At 41.5% G+C, this 14,560-nt stretch overlaps 1 protein-coding gene across 2 annotated transcripts in view; it reads left to right on the top strand.

Moving 5' to 3' along the window:
* The window catches only part of btbd11b (BTB (POZ) domain containing 11b), a 106,091-nt gene that overhangs the window by 77,732 nt on the left and 13,799 nt on the right, over positions 1 to 14,560 (top strand). For both annotated transcript variants that reach the window (XM_049573406.1, XM_049573408.1), the window contains exons 3-6: positions 7,163 to 7,367; positions 12,687 to 12,839; positions 13,087 to 13,252; positions 13,978 to 14,067. In XM_049573406.1, the coding sequence (XP_049429363.1) occupies positions 7,163 to 7,367; positions 12,687 to 12,839; positions 13,087 to 13,252; positions 13,978 to 14,067 (614 nt within the window). The remainder of the gene's footprint in view (positions 1 to 7,162; positions 7,368 to 12,686; positions 12,840 to 13,086; positions 13,253 to 13,977; positions 14,068 to 14,560) is intronic.

Raw genomic sequence — 14,560 nt, 5'->3', positions numbered from 1 at the left:
CTGACAGTAGAATAACAAATTCACTCACATAAGCACAGATTAGCTCCTGATGTGAATGACAATATTTCTGACCAAAAAAAAAAAAAAAAAAATCCTCAAGACAAACAACTGAGAAAGGGTCGTCGAGTCTTTTTCTGTGGTCATGACAAGGCTGGAAAAATATTTTCTGTACATCTAGTGTAAACATTTATCATCAGAATAAACAAGTCAGCCAATTCTCCTCACTGTGTGTTTTCTCAGGAGTGAGACGGGAGGAGTGGGGTGCCGCACTCTGCCAGTCCACTGTCCATGTTGTATTGATGAGGTCAAGCAAGGACTCCTTCTGTAATGTTGACACTGCAAACACTCTGAGACAACAGAGCAGCCGATGGATAATAGCAGAGCTTAGTCCAGTGGTAATGTTATCAGCTCTGGAGAGGAATTCTGTAAATAACTATAGGATTTGCAAACACACACACGGCTCAAGCCAACAAAAAAAATTTAATAATTGAGAAAAGCAGAAGAGCCGGCAATGATTGCACCATCGGCCCGTCATGCAGTGTGTCTGAAAGAGAGCAAGATGGGAGACAGAAAAAGAATAAAAGATGGACAGGTTGCAGAGAAACACAGATAAGAGTTTGATTTTCTGGAATACATTTCATGGAATAAAATAACGCTGACCGCTGTAGCGCAGTAAGATTTGCATCCTATGCAGGGACAGTCTTTTGGGCTGGCATTTAGACTCAGTTTTAGAGGTTTGCCACTGATTTACCTCTTTGTATTTTCTCATTTTCTCTCCTGCCAAAATGCCAAATTAGCATATTTGAAATGACAGTCCTGCAAATACTGCAATTATTAGGACTCTTGGTGTGTCACCATCACTCAGTCATGCCGGACAAAGTCCTGCTTCAAACATGTTCCGCACAGGGTTGTTTGTGGAGCATACACAATACATGTAGGCTTTCTCCATAAATATGTAAATCTACACAGCAGGGAAATACCACCACCACAAAGTGATGCAAGGTCAAACGGTAGTGACCTCTGTGTGCAGGTTGACGCATCATTTGGCCTCAAACCACACAGCATTGTGCACTGAACCTCCTCCTTTCTTACGAGTAATCGGACATTTTGTGAAATATTTTCTTCCTTCTCTCATGTCTGTACTCTAAATGTGAAGCCACAGCCTGGAGATTGTTAGCTTAGCTTAGCAAAAGGACTGGAAACAGGATTAACAGCTAGCTCGGGTCTATCCAAATGTAACAAAGTCTATTGCTTCATATTTAATGCACAGACATGAGAGTGGTAACATTTTTCTCGTCTGAGTCATGGCAAGAAAGCAAATAAGGGCATTTCACAAAATGTCCAACTACTTCTCTAATCTGCTGGAAATATTTCAATCAGGAGAGATTCATTCTGAATTCTGAAGAATATTTATTTATCTGTGCACACAGGTATGCAAAATGTGAATAGTCCTTGGCAATTAGACCCAATTGTGATGTCATATATTTTGAGGGGGTGGTGAAGCTGTAGTAGAATAGGGAACCCACATATGGAGGCTAGATGCTGGTAGTGGTGGTGAGAGTGAAGAGATAAGAAGGGTGCTGCAGATCTGGATGTTAGGAGGAGTGGGCCTTTGATGGGCTGGACCTGGGCACTGGATATGATGAATAGAGGAGACTTGGGTGGAGAAGGGCACAATGATTTCACTTAAAATGACTCCTGACAGCAGCAGGGAGGAGAACAGATTTAAAGTTTGACAGCAGCATCATGATCGGCTGTTAGAGATCACAGCAAAATTTGATTGGTTTAACTAAGGAGTGAGCAGCATTGTGAATGAATGAGGCAAAAAGAAACTCTTCCTGATTGAACTAATGCTGAGCTTCACAAGGTAGACAAAACCACTTCCTGTTCTCCTATAAAACAATATGGAGGTCAGATTCAGTATTTCCTAAATGTTTCAGGGTTGTCAAATATCAAATCCCTTTAGGTTTTCAGACCCATAGCCTTTCAGATGTCACTATAAAACTCTTAACTTTCTGCTGCAAGGTATTAATCTGGGATTCATCCACTGTGAATCTGGCAGCCTGACCAACCAGCAAACTGTGTGAGTTGTTCAGATGATGCCAACAAATATTTCTCTGTGTAGAAAACAGAAACAGAGTCCAATCACGGATTTTGTGTGTTTTCATTTACAGCTTCCCTCAACCAAGCAAAAACCCATTGAGCTGCCAGATCACAAGTTCTGGTTTCACTCTGTAAAACTTTAAAAACTGCATTTCACATCTGTATGTTTGCTTTAACAGCTCCAGCTTCACTAATAGAAACTTGCGGCTGGATTTTAGACTTCTTTGTCATGTTCATTCTGGCCTTTTCAAACCTTGTTCGCAAATTTTATTACCTGCGATTATATTTGCAGGTATTAATAATTCATTTTGAGACATAGACTCCACAATGGGTACTTTGTCATACAATATTAGTTATTAATGCTGATTAAAAAACACTTTTGAACTTCATTATTCATCATTATTGGACATAGAGCACAAGGCTTTTGGAGCTCAGACATTGTGATCTTTCTTTCTCCTTTTTGTCTCATGTGATGCTTTTCATCTTGTGCTTTATTCTCAGGTGTAGTGTGATGGAATCAGAGCTGTTTTCCTGTAAATGTTTCAGCCGAGAGCTAACAGAAGACACTGCTAATGGCCGTCAACACTTGCTGTAATACCTTTCAGAGATCATTTTGTTGTGTGGCAGCAGTCAGAGCTTCTTACTTTGAATACCTCATATCTAATGAAAGGAGCAGAATCTTTTAGGACATGGAACAATTTGATGGAACAAGGCTTTTAGGACTTCATAATAACATGTCTTTTGTTTTGTGATGGTGATTTTGATTGCAGTGTTGTAGTCGGCACCTAAACCAAGACCAAGTGATGACTCAAGTGAATAGCGACTAAGACAAGGCCAGAACTTTGAGGGGTTGTGCTGGACGTGGATTTTGGTATTCAAAATATTGCATCGACTTCATTTATCAAAAAATTTGTGGCCAATCACCAGCCTCACTTGCCCATATGTTCTGGCACTGCCCAAGAGTCACAACATATTGGCAAAATATTTTTCAGTGGCTATCAGACATCCTGGGTGGACCTGTGGATCCTGATCCACTGACCGCACTCTTGGGTATTAAAGGCTCTGATCTTGTGTTAACCAGCTCCCAACATAATATGATGTTATTTGTAACCCTACTAGCACGTAGATTGATATCATTAAATTGGAAGCAAGCACAGGCTCCTGCCCATTCTGCCCTTGTGAAGGATGTAATGCACCACTTGCATTTGGAAAAGATTTAATTCTGCTTAGGAGGGTGTGAAAACAAACTCCTGCCAGATCTGGCAACCCTTTATAGACCACTTTAAGGTAGATCCCCTCCCTTCTTTTAAATAGAACGTTAAATAGAATGATATCCTTTACTCATAAATATTATATTTTGCAAACTTGTGTCTTTTTCTATACATGTATGACAAATGATTTTTGACTTCCTGAATATTTTCTAAATTTTTACTAGAAATTTGACTTTTATACTACTTCCACATTTTTTTTAACTTTGAAAACCCCAATTTAAAAAAAGAAACAAAACAAAAAAAAAATGCTTTGAGGGGTTGAGACTTAGTAAAGACCAGAATATTCCCACACTGCATGCCACACTAAAATATGAAACATGCAAACTGTAGGCACTCCCAAAATTAATCTGAAACACATTTCCAAAAAACACCCACAGAAAACAAATAAAGACTCCTCTTCATTCACCTCTTGTATTTCCATGTTGTATCTACAGAGCTGTATATGTGTGTATGTGTAAGTGTGCCATGAGATGTTGTCTTAATGATATAAGATGCAGATGTGAATTTTTTTTTATTAATCCCTTTGTTTCCCATGTGCAAACAAATATAACCAAACCCTAAGAAGCTGAAATTAACTTTATCATCTTTATCAACACTTCTTTTTTACACAGATAATTTAATGATATCCCTGCAGTTGTGATCTTGACTGGTCTTGAAATAAAATTCAGAATACTTTTTGTCTAAGACGCAGACAAGATCAAGTAAAAATGCGGTCAAGAAGTGGCCTTGGTCAAGACTGATCTCGTGTACAGCAACAGGGTTTGATTGATAGGCTGAATGGTGGAACTAAATCATTAAACTTTGATGTAAAATGACATAAATTGAGGTTAAAACATGAAATCCACCAAAGTCACACAAGCCTCACATGACAAAAGCAATATGCAGTCAATGGGGGCGATACATAGAATAAATTACGACAGTTCTTCAGTGTCTAGAATGAAAAATGAAGGGTACCCACGTGGAACATAACAAGGGTGAACATCACATCTCCCTCCTCACTCCACTGAGTAGATACCATACATACCTCCTCTAATAAAGCCTCCAGAGACCTCTGACAGAAAGAGTCATCACGTGATGTTACTTTGTGTGTTGTGTTGTGCAAACTAACCTGTCCTGATTACTGTGGGGATGCTGTGTGCTTGTTCCTGCCACAGATTATAGTGTATGACTCCTCAGTCTTTATAACATGAAGTCTGAAAGTTAAAGTGGGTAATAATGAGGAAAGACCTCCTTAGTCAGAGTTACACTCCAAGCACGACATTAAAACCCCAACGTTTTATAGTCAAAGAGCATGAGTTCAGTCGATTTTGTTAAACTGTTGCCTCTCTCTTTTCTTTTTGTATTTTCCTCTCATTCTCATTGAGTCTTTTCTCATTAACAGCAGCGGATTCAGATGGAGCAGCTCCATAAAGATAGTGTTTGTGCCCTCCTTGTTATCTGATATGCGTGGTAGTTGGTGGTTAAAAGCCCCGGCTGCTTTCAAATGGACAAAACTAATAGCGGCAAGAATAGCTTAGCATCTTGTTGAGTCAGGATGGCCACGGGCGACCATTAAATGTAATCACGGCCGCATAGCAGCAAATAATTGAAACACAGAAATGGTGATGATGGCAGCAGCTGCACAGTGCAGCCAGCCTCCATTCATCAATACCCAAAGGAAAGCTGGTTACTGCGTATTTATTTACCTATAAAGGGCTTGAGCGTAATTGCTCCGTCAGAAATGAGAGTTAATTTCTACATTTCCAAAGAGTACACTTTCTCTCTCACTATGAAACATTTAACAGCCTTCACAGTCTCTGAAGTAATGAGCAGTTTGGTTGTTATGTGGGTGCTGCATTGCCGGTTATTGACCTTAAAGGTGCCAACTCTCATAAAATCCCTCTTAAATCAAAGCAGTACCATTATACGCAGGAGACTGGCATGTTTGTGTGATTTTGCTTTTCTAAGGGGATTTTAAAGCTCTGAAAACAAAGAGAGCGTTGCCCCACTGCTTAAAGGTAATCAGTGAGATACCTGAGGAGCCGGATCTGCTGTGTGTGTCCTCCACCTCCCTTCCTCTTGTTAGCATAAAGAATTAATTACCCAAGAGGAGGTATTGATTAAAGGCTTGAATCTTATAATGAAAGGCTATTGACGTTTTGAGCTTATAAAACTGCTGTACTTCTGTCCGTCCTTTTTCCTTTCTGGTAAAACAAAGAACCCTTGCAGCTCTGTGCTGATACACGCTCACCGAAAACAACGAGTTAATCCTTATTCAGCACTTATTTCTGCGTACACCTGCTGAAGGAGCGGCGTTAATCTTGCTTTATGCGTTAAGCTGCTGCTACTTCGCTACTGTTGCACTCTCTCTGTGTTCAAAATAATCTTCCTCTTCAGCCCTGCCAGCATCCTCTGCCGGCATGGGGAAATGTCACAGGCCAGCATAAATAAGACATGAGAACTGGCTGTTGCTGACCACCTCAGCTCCCTTTACCAAGCCTAAGAGGGCACTGTTACAAGCTTATCTGTATTCCCGCCGGTACAATTAAGGGAAAGATGCAGGAGGAGTAACAGATAATGGCAGAGAGCCTTAACTTAAAGTTTGCACAAGAGGTAATCATTGCTGTCGTAATATTTCCTGCTCATTGCATCAGTAGATGTTGTCCAGCGCGCAGTTCTCTATCAGCACAGCTCCACTGTTCCCAAAGGACAGCTGAGAGATTGACTGCTTTATTGCATGAATGCTCTTCCCTCATTCAGGCGTCCTTTTCACACTCGCCTCTCACATTGTCGAGGCTAAATGGAATCTTGGCAGGCGTCAAATAGTGCAATTTTGATGCTAAACAAACCCTTTTGTCCATGGAAATGACTGTTTGTTCCTGCTGTGTAGCGTATAGACACACATACAGTATAGTTCATTTAGACTCAGGGAGCCAAGTGCCATCATGCTGTATTACTTTTTTGCCTTGAATAGTATCAAATTGACCCGAACAGTGTGATACAGAGTGGGGATTTTTATTAGATCGACCCCGCTTCAGAATTTCATTACATTTTCTCAGTGCAGTGGGTCTAGACAGGAAGGACAAGCGACGGAAATCTGACAGCAGTCAGTGAAATGGGATTTGAGTTTGTGCTGTAATAACACATGGTGGACATTCTCTGCCACTCAATAACTAAGGTGCCACAGTCATAACATTGTCTTGAAGTGGACTCTGGCTTGACTGTCTGGCTGTGAGAGAAACTTCAAATTCATCTCTGGATTTTTGGTGAGCTGAGTTTGCTGCACTAAAAGGCAGTCTGTTTTGTCCCTTAAGTATAAAAAAAGTGGCTGAACATGCTTTTCCAAGAACTGTTTACTTTCTTTTAAACCTGCCTAGAGAATATTCAAATTTTTTATTAGCAGAGGCCTCTCAAGCTTTGATTTTTCAAGCTCAACTGGATGACCTTAAAGTACTGACAAATTATGCAGAGGAAATAGCTTGGAGTAGCTAATGTTTATCCATAAATATTCATTCTCCACACAGTGCAGTCCTGAGCGAGCTTATTCTCCTGCTCTCCCCCAGTGAGCTGCACAGAAAGGACTGGGATGAACCCTGTCTTTTTCCTGACTCGGGTGCGAGGAAACATCTCGATTTCCCCTGACAGGCTGAGCTCTGAGGGGACTGGAGGGAATGAGGATGATTCCCCAACGTCTTTTTAAAGGCTGTGTGCTTAAAATATTTCTGTCTTTTCACCCTCGTGCCTGCACATGAAGTCCTTTGTCACTGTTCGTGTTCTTATTGTGTTTCCCTGTTCATATGTGTGTGTAGGTGACCTGGTGTCGCGGGCCATGCACTATCTACAGCCGCTGTATATGAAAAATCACAGCAACGGGACGCCGATCCACCAGAAGAGCAGTGTTATCCACTGGGCGCCTGAGGCCATCTACACGCTGTGTTACTTCATGCACTGTCCTCAGATGGAGTGGGAGAACCCCAATGTGGAGCCCTCGAAGGTTACCTTACAAACAGAGAGGTGAGAAGCAGAGTAAATAAAATATAAAGAGGAGCTCAAAATTCTCAACACCTAACCTACCCAAAGTTTAATAATCCACAACTGAAAATAGTCCATAACAACTACACAACTCACTATTGTTTTTGTTTTTGTTGTTTAAAACCCACAGTGCCCAGCTGTTGTTGAAATTATACAGAACATTTGTTGAAAATTAAACTATATATTTGTGGCCCCTTTTTAAAATATTCATGACTTCATTAGGAACAGATGAGCTCGGGGCTGAGAGCGATAGACAGACAGGGTAAAGAGGTGAAAAAGTGTTGAGAGTCTAATACAGTGCATTGTTAGTTTTAATAATTTCTTTTTCACAAAGAAAATATACATAAAATAACACCCGCATTCACACCCTTGGGTTTGGCCCTTTGATGCTGAGAATGAAGGGCTGAAAGCCATAAACAGACTGCACAAATTCTCTCGTTTCACAAACAGAATCCAATGCTCCAATCACATACAGTTTCTACACATTCTCACTCTGACCTTGTCACATATGGATGCTTGGTCATGGCATTTCCACGTCCACATATGACATGCAAGGCACCCTGGGTGTGTTGACTGCTGACGTTCTAGAATGCTGTGTCACCTTCAGCCTGTTACTTGTGTTGTCTCTTTTCACAATACAATTCAGTTTTCACAGGAAATGTACAGTTTAAACCAAGCACACATGGGTAGATTTAAGCAACAAAAGCACATGGTTGGGATTAGGAAAAAGTAACAGGGTCTGGCTTTACATTTATACAGGCAGCGAACACCGGCCTCCTGGGTGAAGGTCGGTGATTGTCATACTTGTCCACCACCCCTCCTGCCTGCCCTACTTTCACCCCCTTAACTTAAGTTGTTGTTCAGCCGTGTCTCACTCTGACACTGCCAGGCGCCAGTGTCATGCTGATGTATCATGCTGACGTGGAAGGATGGCTTTTTCGCAGAAGTAGAGCCAGTATTCGACAACTTTGGCGTGAGACCAGTTGACACGTAGTGACTTTAAAGCAGCTAATCTCTATATTTTTGTACTGAAAATGCATTGGATCACTTAGTTGTATGTGACAAGGCTTGTTTGTAACTATAAACCTACAGTGAATTATGACCTCGGCTCTATGGAACACTTTAGCATCTTTCAGGTCATTGTTTTGGTTTTCTGACCCTTTACTGTTTCAGTTCACGCTCACTGCTCTCATCAGCACTGTTTCAGACAAAAAAAAGCTTAAAAAATCCACTGCTTACTACCTGCTCAGCGCTGAACAGGCAAAGTTAGCAACTAGCTGGCGAACATAGTGGAGGATTAAGCAGCTAAGGAGTCAGATATAAAGTTGGAGGAGACCAAAAACAGAGCTAATATTGTTAATATTGCATTTACATTTGTCAGCTGGATACATAGACTGCTATATAAACTCAAAAGTTGGTATATATGCTGTATACTTGTGTTTACAGCTGACCACAAGTTAACTTTTTAATTGCCAGGTCAAGAAGGGTTCTTTTAAAGGACTATAAAAAACATTATAAAAAAGAATGGTACCAATTTTGCAATACAGAATCCAGTCATAGTGATTACAGGCTTATTTAACCGAAATCTCAATCTCTCCCTGAACTTAACCAGAGTGTAACTGATGCCTAAACCTTAGACAAGATTCTTTGCTATAATGTTTTATATTAAAATGTTACCAACAACTTTTAATCACAGTCTTTCCTCAACCTTAACCAAAGTGATTTTGGTGCCTCAACCCAAGAGAGGGATCTGGACACATATCTGGGGTTCTGGTGTTTAGCCCCTTCACTTTGTACATCCGCCATCCTCGCCAACCACCTCCTTGTGGAGCCCACTTGGAACATGAATGTAGTGTTTAGTTGCCTGAAATAAAATGTTGTCTCTGAACATTATCCATGCAGCAATTACGTTGCCACAACGTAAATAAGAAGGCAGTTAGATAACATACTACAAATGTAATTTCTAGGAGACAAGGCTGCCTGCTGCCATATGTATGTATGTTAACATAACGAATGAGTTATATTCATTATAGAAAGTTGATGAAAGTCGAACTCATCTAATCTAATGAATGGCTTTATTCAAATATGTGAAAATCTCAACAAGATCGGGGTTTTTTTTTTTTTTTTTTGTCAAGGGTGATGATGTCATAAAATTTGTCAACAGACGTTCAAAGCTTCCTTTGAAAACCTCAGAAAGCTTCAAGTGTAAAAAAGACATTCAGTGCAGCCCTGCTTTTCACATTAAAACAAGAAGCAAGCCAAAGAAGAAATGTAACAGGAAGAGGTAATATAGCACAGTACCTGCAAGTTGTAGAAGTGATTTTTCATTAGCTGTGTTTGGTAGAGAAAGAAAGTTGTCAGCTGCAGTATCTAGATGTCTACTTGCACCTCTCGGCATATTTGAGCTGTGAAAGAGGTTTTGTATTGTTACACAGGGTGGTCAAGGCAAAGTAATAGAATCATCTGGTATTGATTAATCCATCAGACCCCTTCACCTCATTTTGCAGTGCGAGACAGTAACATCATTGCACCTTCAATATTGGCTGGGACAATAATAAAATAACACCATGAGATCACAATGAGAAAAAGTGGAAACTCTCTTAAGTCATCCACATTTTACACCCCTGCGTCACAGAAACTATCCAGTGCTTCTAGCTGTAGAGAAGTGCAGAAGTCGCTCTGCTGTAACTGTACACCTCTGCAGACTTTTATTATATTTCTGGTTCTCTGTGCTCAACCCTGAAATGGCACACCAGATGTGTTCTTCTGGATGGAAAGTACAGTTTTATATCAGTGCATTGTCAACTTATTGGCTACTTGAGTGAGACCTCTGGGTGACCAGAGTAGCGTCAGGAAGGGACTGTTGACACAAGCGTGCTCAGTCAGTATTGATAATTACCGCCACTGACACAGTGGGACGTAATCAGCCGGCAGCTGTAGGATTGCGTTGGTGACTTATGCGTGAATGACATAAGGCTTAGGTAATGTTTCCATGGTGTTAATTCCCCTGATTCTCCATCCCGTAGTTTTTGGACACTTCATAGTTTTCCTACACAGAACAGTCCTAACAATCTTACGAAACACTTTTTTTCTTGCAGAGTTCATGAGCTTTATTTCTCTTCCATATTCCATATAACCCCTATTCAACGAGCTGTTCAGTATTTCCTGCAGTTTGGTGGAAACCCCTGTCAGCATGCGGCAGAGGTGGGAACCAGTACTGACAGTTGAGCCTGTGCAGTCCTCCTCTGGGGCTCCAGACTTTATCGCCTGCAGTGGAGCTGCAGCTAATGTTATCAGCTAATGTGTGTCCCAGGTGTCCATGCTCCAGTCTGCTTAAGCTCTAATCACCATTTGTAACGGAAATCACATTAGTGTATGTTTGTTTTAGTCATATTTAGGCATGTTACCAGAGCCAACACTAGGGAAAGCCCTGAGATTGGAAACAGCAAGACCTTGAACTGCTTGTGAACTAATGTTCTCTTGAGCTTGTGAGGGAATGCATCGCCATTATATGTTCCTTGCCTCTTGATTAGGTGCTGTGTGCTGCTTTAATGAAGTCTGTGGAGCCAGTGGCATCACGTGAGCTGTAGGTCAGGCCTCTTTGAAGCGGGGAACACAAAAGGGGTTTGCATTTTTTTCAGCAGATCAAACAATTATTAAAAGATCCCCACGTCAACTCCGAGAGCCGTTGATGAGTGACTAATTAACGATGAGTGACAGATGTGGGCTGAGCATGTGTCAAGGACGGTCCGGGCATTTAGACATCCTTTGTAAAGTGATGTGTCGGACAGTAAATCCCGGAGGACGAGACCAAGTTTCATCAAGTACACACAGCATAGATATGTGACAGCTCATACAAAACACATGAGCAGCTTATTTCATCAGCAACATTCAGACAAACTGAACCAAAGATACTCATGAAACCAAACTGATTGTTAAGGCTGTGATTGGAATTCTGCTTCATATGATTAAAAAGATGCATTCTGTAAAGAAATAACGAAACTGTCAGATTTGACATGCGCTCTTTAAACCTTCTTTATTGTAATCGTTGATATCAGCCTTCATGATGTGTCACACCAGCAGTCACTTGTCTCATGGTGCTTTCTGCAGTCATAAAGTAAAGAGAGAATGGTTGTGTTTTGCATAATGCGTCCATGACAGCTCATTGTTATCCTAAGTGATACGAGGGTGTATTTATATCCATAACATGCTGTCAGTACAGTAACGAAGGTCAAAATGTATCATCATGCATATGTATCCTCATGCATACGGATGCAGTAAACACACTGACGCAGGATGAGTGGAGAGGAGAGGTAGACAGACAGAACGTGGGGATCTGTGGGTCCGGCAGAGCCAGAGTCCTAACTCAAGAGATTTTCTCTCAGTGAGACTGTGGTTGTGTTTTCTTTCTGTGCCACCACATCTCCTCTTTTCTCTCCCAAGCTGTTCACTGTTAGCTCAGGATCAACAGTGCGATGGTCATTTCATGCCTCCGTCTAAGCTCTGCAGCGCAGCAGGTTTGCAAAACATCAATAAAGCCCTTAGTTTACTTTAAGCAGATGAAGAGCTGTCGTAAATACTGTATGTCGGCGTGCAATTATCAGCTCTTCATCCATTAAGTTTACAGACAGCACCATAATGTTCATCATTATAATGCCATGCAAAACAGATTAGGGGCAGAGCAATTGCACTCGCTTGTAAAGTGTTATGATGATACATGTTGTGCCTTATGATTGCTTACACACATAACATTGAATTTTAAGGCACATAGGAATGATTGCATTGCATTATGCATATGTTGCAATGCATTATGTGGGTTTTTATAGCACACTGTAGATGTGGGCCTCTTCAGTTAAACCAGCTGAGCCCTAACAGCATCCCCACAGTTTTATATATGACTCCATAAAGCTTTAGGTCTCTAGAGTAGAGCAGAATAGACTGTCAAGCTGTTTAAGACAGACTAGTAGATACAAATCTTCATAGCTGACACACACTGCACAGAATTTGCATTTCTGACCCATGGTCATTAATCTATGATCTTGCTCAGTTAAGATTTTCGCACATCAGAGTCTCTCCCTGTGACATACTAGTTTTTGGTCTTTGATTTCATCTCCTAGATGGAGTTCATCCTGTTCTCAAACACGCGCCATAGCTGGAAAGATCTCAGAAATAACATATGCAAATTCTGTATTAGGTGGATTTTTCTTGCAAATGCCTGGGCACACTTAAGTACTGAGTGTAACTGAAGTTCAGCCGTGAGTCTCCGGTGGCCACAGCGTGTGCCTCTATCTCCCCTCACAGGCCGTTCATGGTGCTGCCGCCTCTGATGGAGTGGGTGCGCGTGGCTGCGGTCCACACGGAACACAGACGCAGCTTCTCTGTGGACAGCGATGATGTTCGGCAGGCTGCCCGACTGCTGCTGCCAGGAGTGGACTGCGAGCCCCGTCAGCTCCGGTATGGCTGTAAGATGTGTGTTTGCCTATAGGCTGTGTGCATCCAGCATCTTCCTCTGCACATAAAACACGCCAGCAGGCACATATCTGAACTGGCACACAAAACTCACACATCAGTGATATGGGCACCCTCCCTGTGGTGTTAAAAAAAAAACCTCGACAGGTGCTCAGGGAAAATATGGTGCATTGCAAAGAGTCAAAATGGTAAGCTTGCACTGTGAATCACTTTGTGTGCCTCTACCCTTCAGAACGGATGACTGCTTCTGTGCCTCGAGGAAACTGGACGCTGCCTCTACTGAAGCAAAGTTCCTGCAGGACCTGGGCTTCCGTATGCTCAGCTGTGGACGCACAGACCTGGTGAAGCAGGCTGTCAACCTGCTGGGGCCCGATGGCATCAACAGCATGAGTGAGCAGGTTAGAGACACAGTCAACATATTAAATAATGCATATGCAGGCACATTTACACTGACAGAGCCTTTGGAAGAGAAAATTTTGTTTGCGTGGTAAACTGTAGCTCCTTCACCTTTTGAGCACGGTACAGACATGTGAGCAGGAAGGCAGTCATGAATATTAAACCCTTATTCTGACATATTTTTTTTCTTGCAGCCTTCCTGCCAAGGTGCTCTGCATTATATCATGAATACCACCTCCGCGTACAGTATATCATCAGGGAAATACTGCAAGCATAACTCGTGATTTTCCATGGGAAAAATCAACATTTAGTCTGAGGCTGATCTAAGCAGAAACTTTCAGAATACAGAGTCCAGTACTGTATTTTTTTCTGTCAGACAAGCTCTGCTGGTGTCTCTAGTGGCTTAGAGGAGATATCGATTCATATGGTATTCTTTAAAGTGATCAATAGCAGAATATTACTCTCATTAGACTCAAGGGGCCAGGAGGGGAACTGTGAAAGAAAGAGTTGAGAGCCTTGTTTTGTAAAACTCTGTAAAAAAACAAACAAAAATCAGGTTTAAGTGAAACTTCTGCTGAAATAAGTAAGTGGCACAATGTCAAATGTGTGACCAGGCACCATTTGGGACTTGATGATGCTATTTGGTGCTTTAAATACGCAAAGGAGTGTATCTTTAACTTCTGAAATGGTGTTATTGCTCTTGTTCTCTGTGCCTGTGCTTGTGTAGGGAATGACCCCGTTGATGTACGCTTGTGTCCGTGGGGACGAGGCCATGGTACAGATGCTGCTGGACGCGGGAGCTGATATTAACAGCGAGGTCAGTGCTGATGAAGTTATTTTACTGCTGTTCTTGTTTCAACACTGGGTAGATCAAAGTCAAATGAAGGAAGGATTATTGTTATGTAAAATCACAAAGAATGGAGAACACATTGTCCTCATCAGATAAACAGAAAGATCTCAAACTTTTGAAATATGAGACAAATCTACCCAATGTTTTTGAAGTTACATTCTAGTGGGATATTTAGTCCTGAAGTGATTGCTTGTAAGTAGAAACTACTGTATGTGTGTTGCATTGGAGAAAACCAGTCATGTTGTCCCTCATCTCCCCTTCTTTGTCCTCTCCCATGTGTCATGGTGCTAAATGTTTCAGGGCTGAAGATCATGAGGCACTGACTGTTCCGCCACTTTAGAGGATATGTAACAGCCTACAAACAGATTGAAGATAATACATGCAATGAAACTGATTTGCTTTTGAGTATTTAGAGCATAAAACATGACGCAGTGGTTTGTTGCTGAGTCATTTTTTCTCT

This window comes from Epinephelus fuscoguttatus, linkage group LG4 (assembly GCF_011397635.1).
Source record: "Epinephelus fuscoguttatus linkage group LG4, E.fuscoguttatus.final_Chr_v1".
Classification (NCBI taxonomy): Eukaryota; Metazoa; Chordata; class Actinopteri; order Perciformes; family Serranidae; genus Epinephelus; species Epinephelus fuscoguttatus.
The sequence above is the reverse complement of the archived record's forward strand: the minus strand, read 5'-3'. Positions and strand labels throughout refer to the sequence as shown.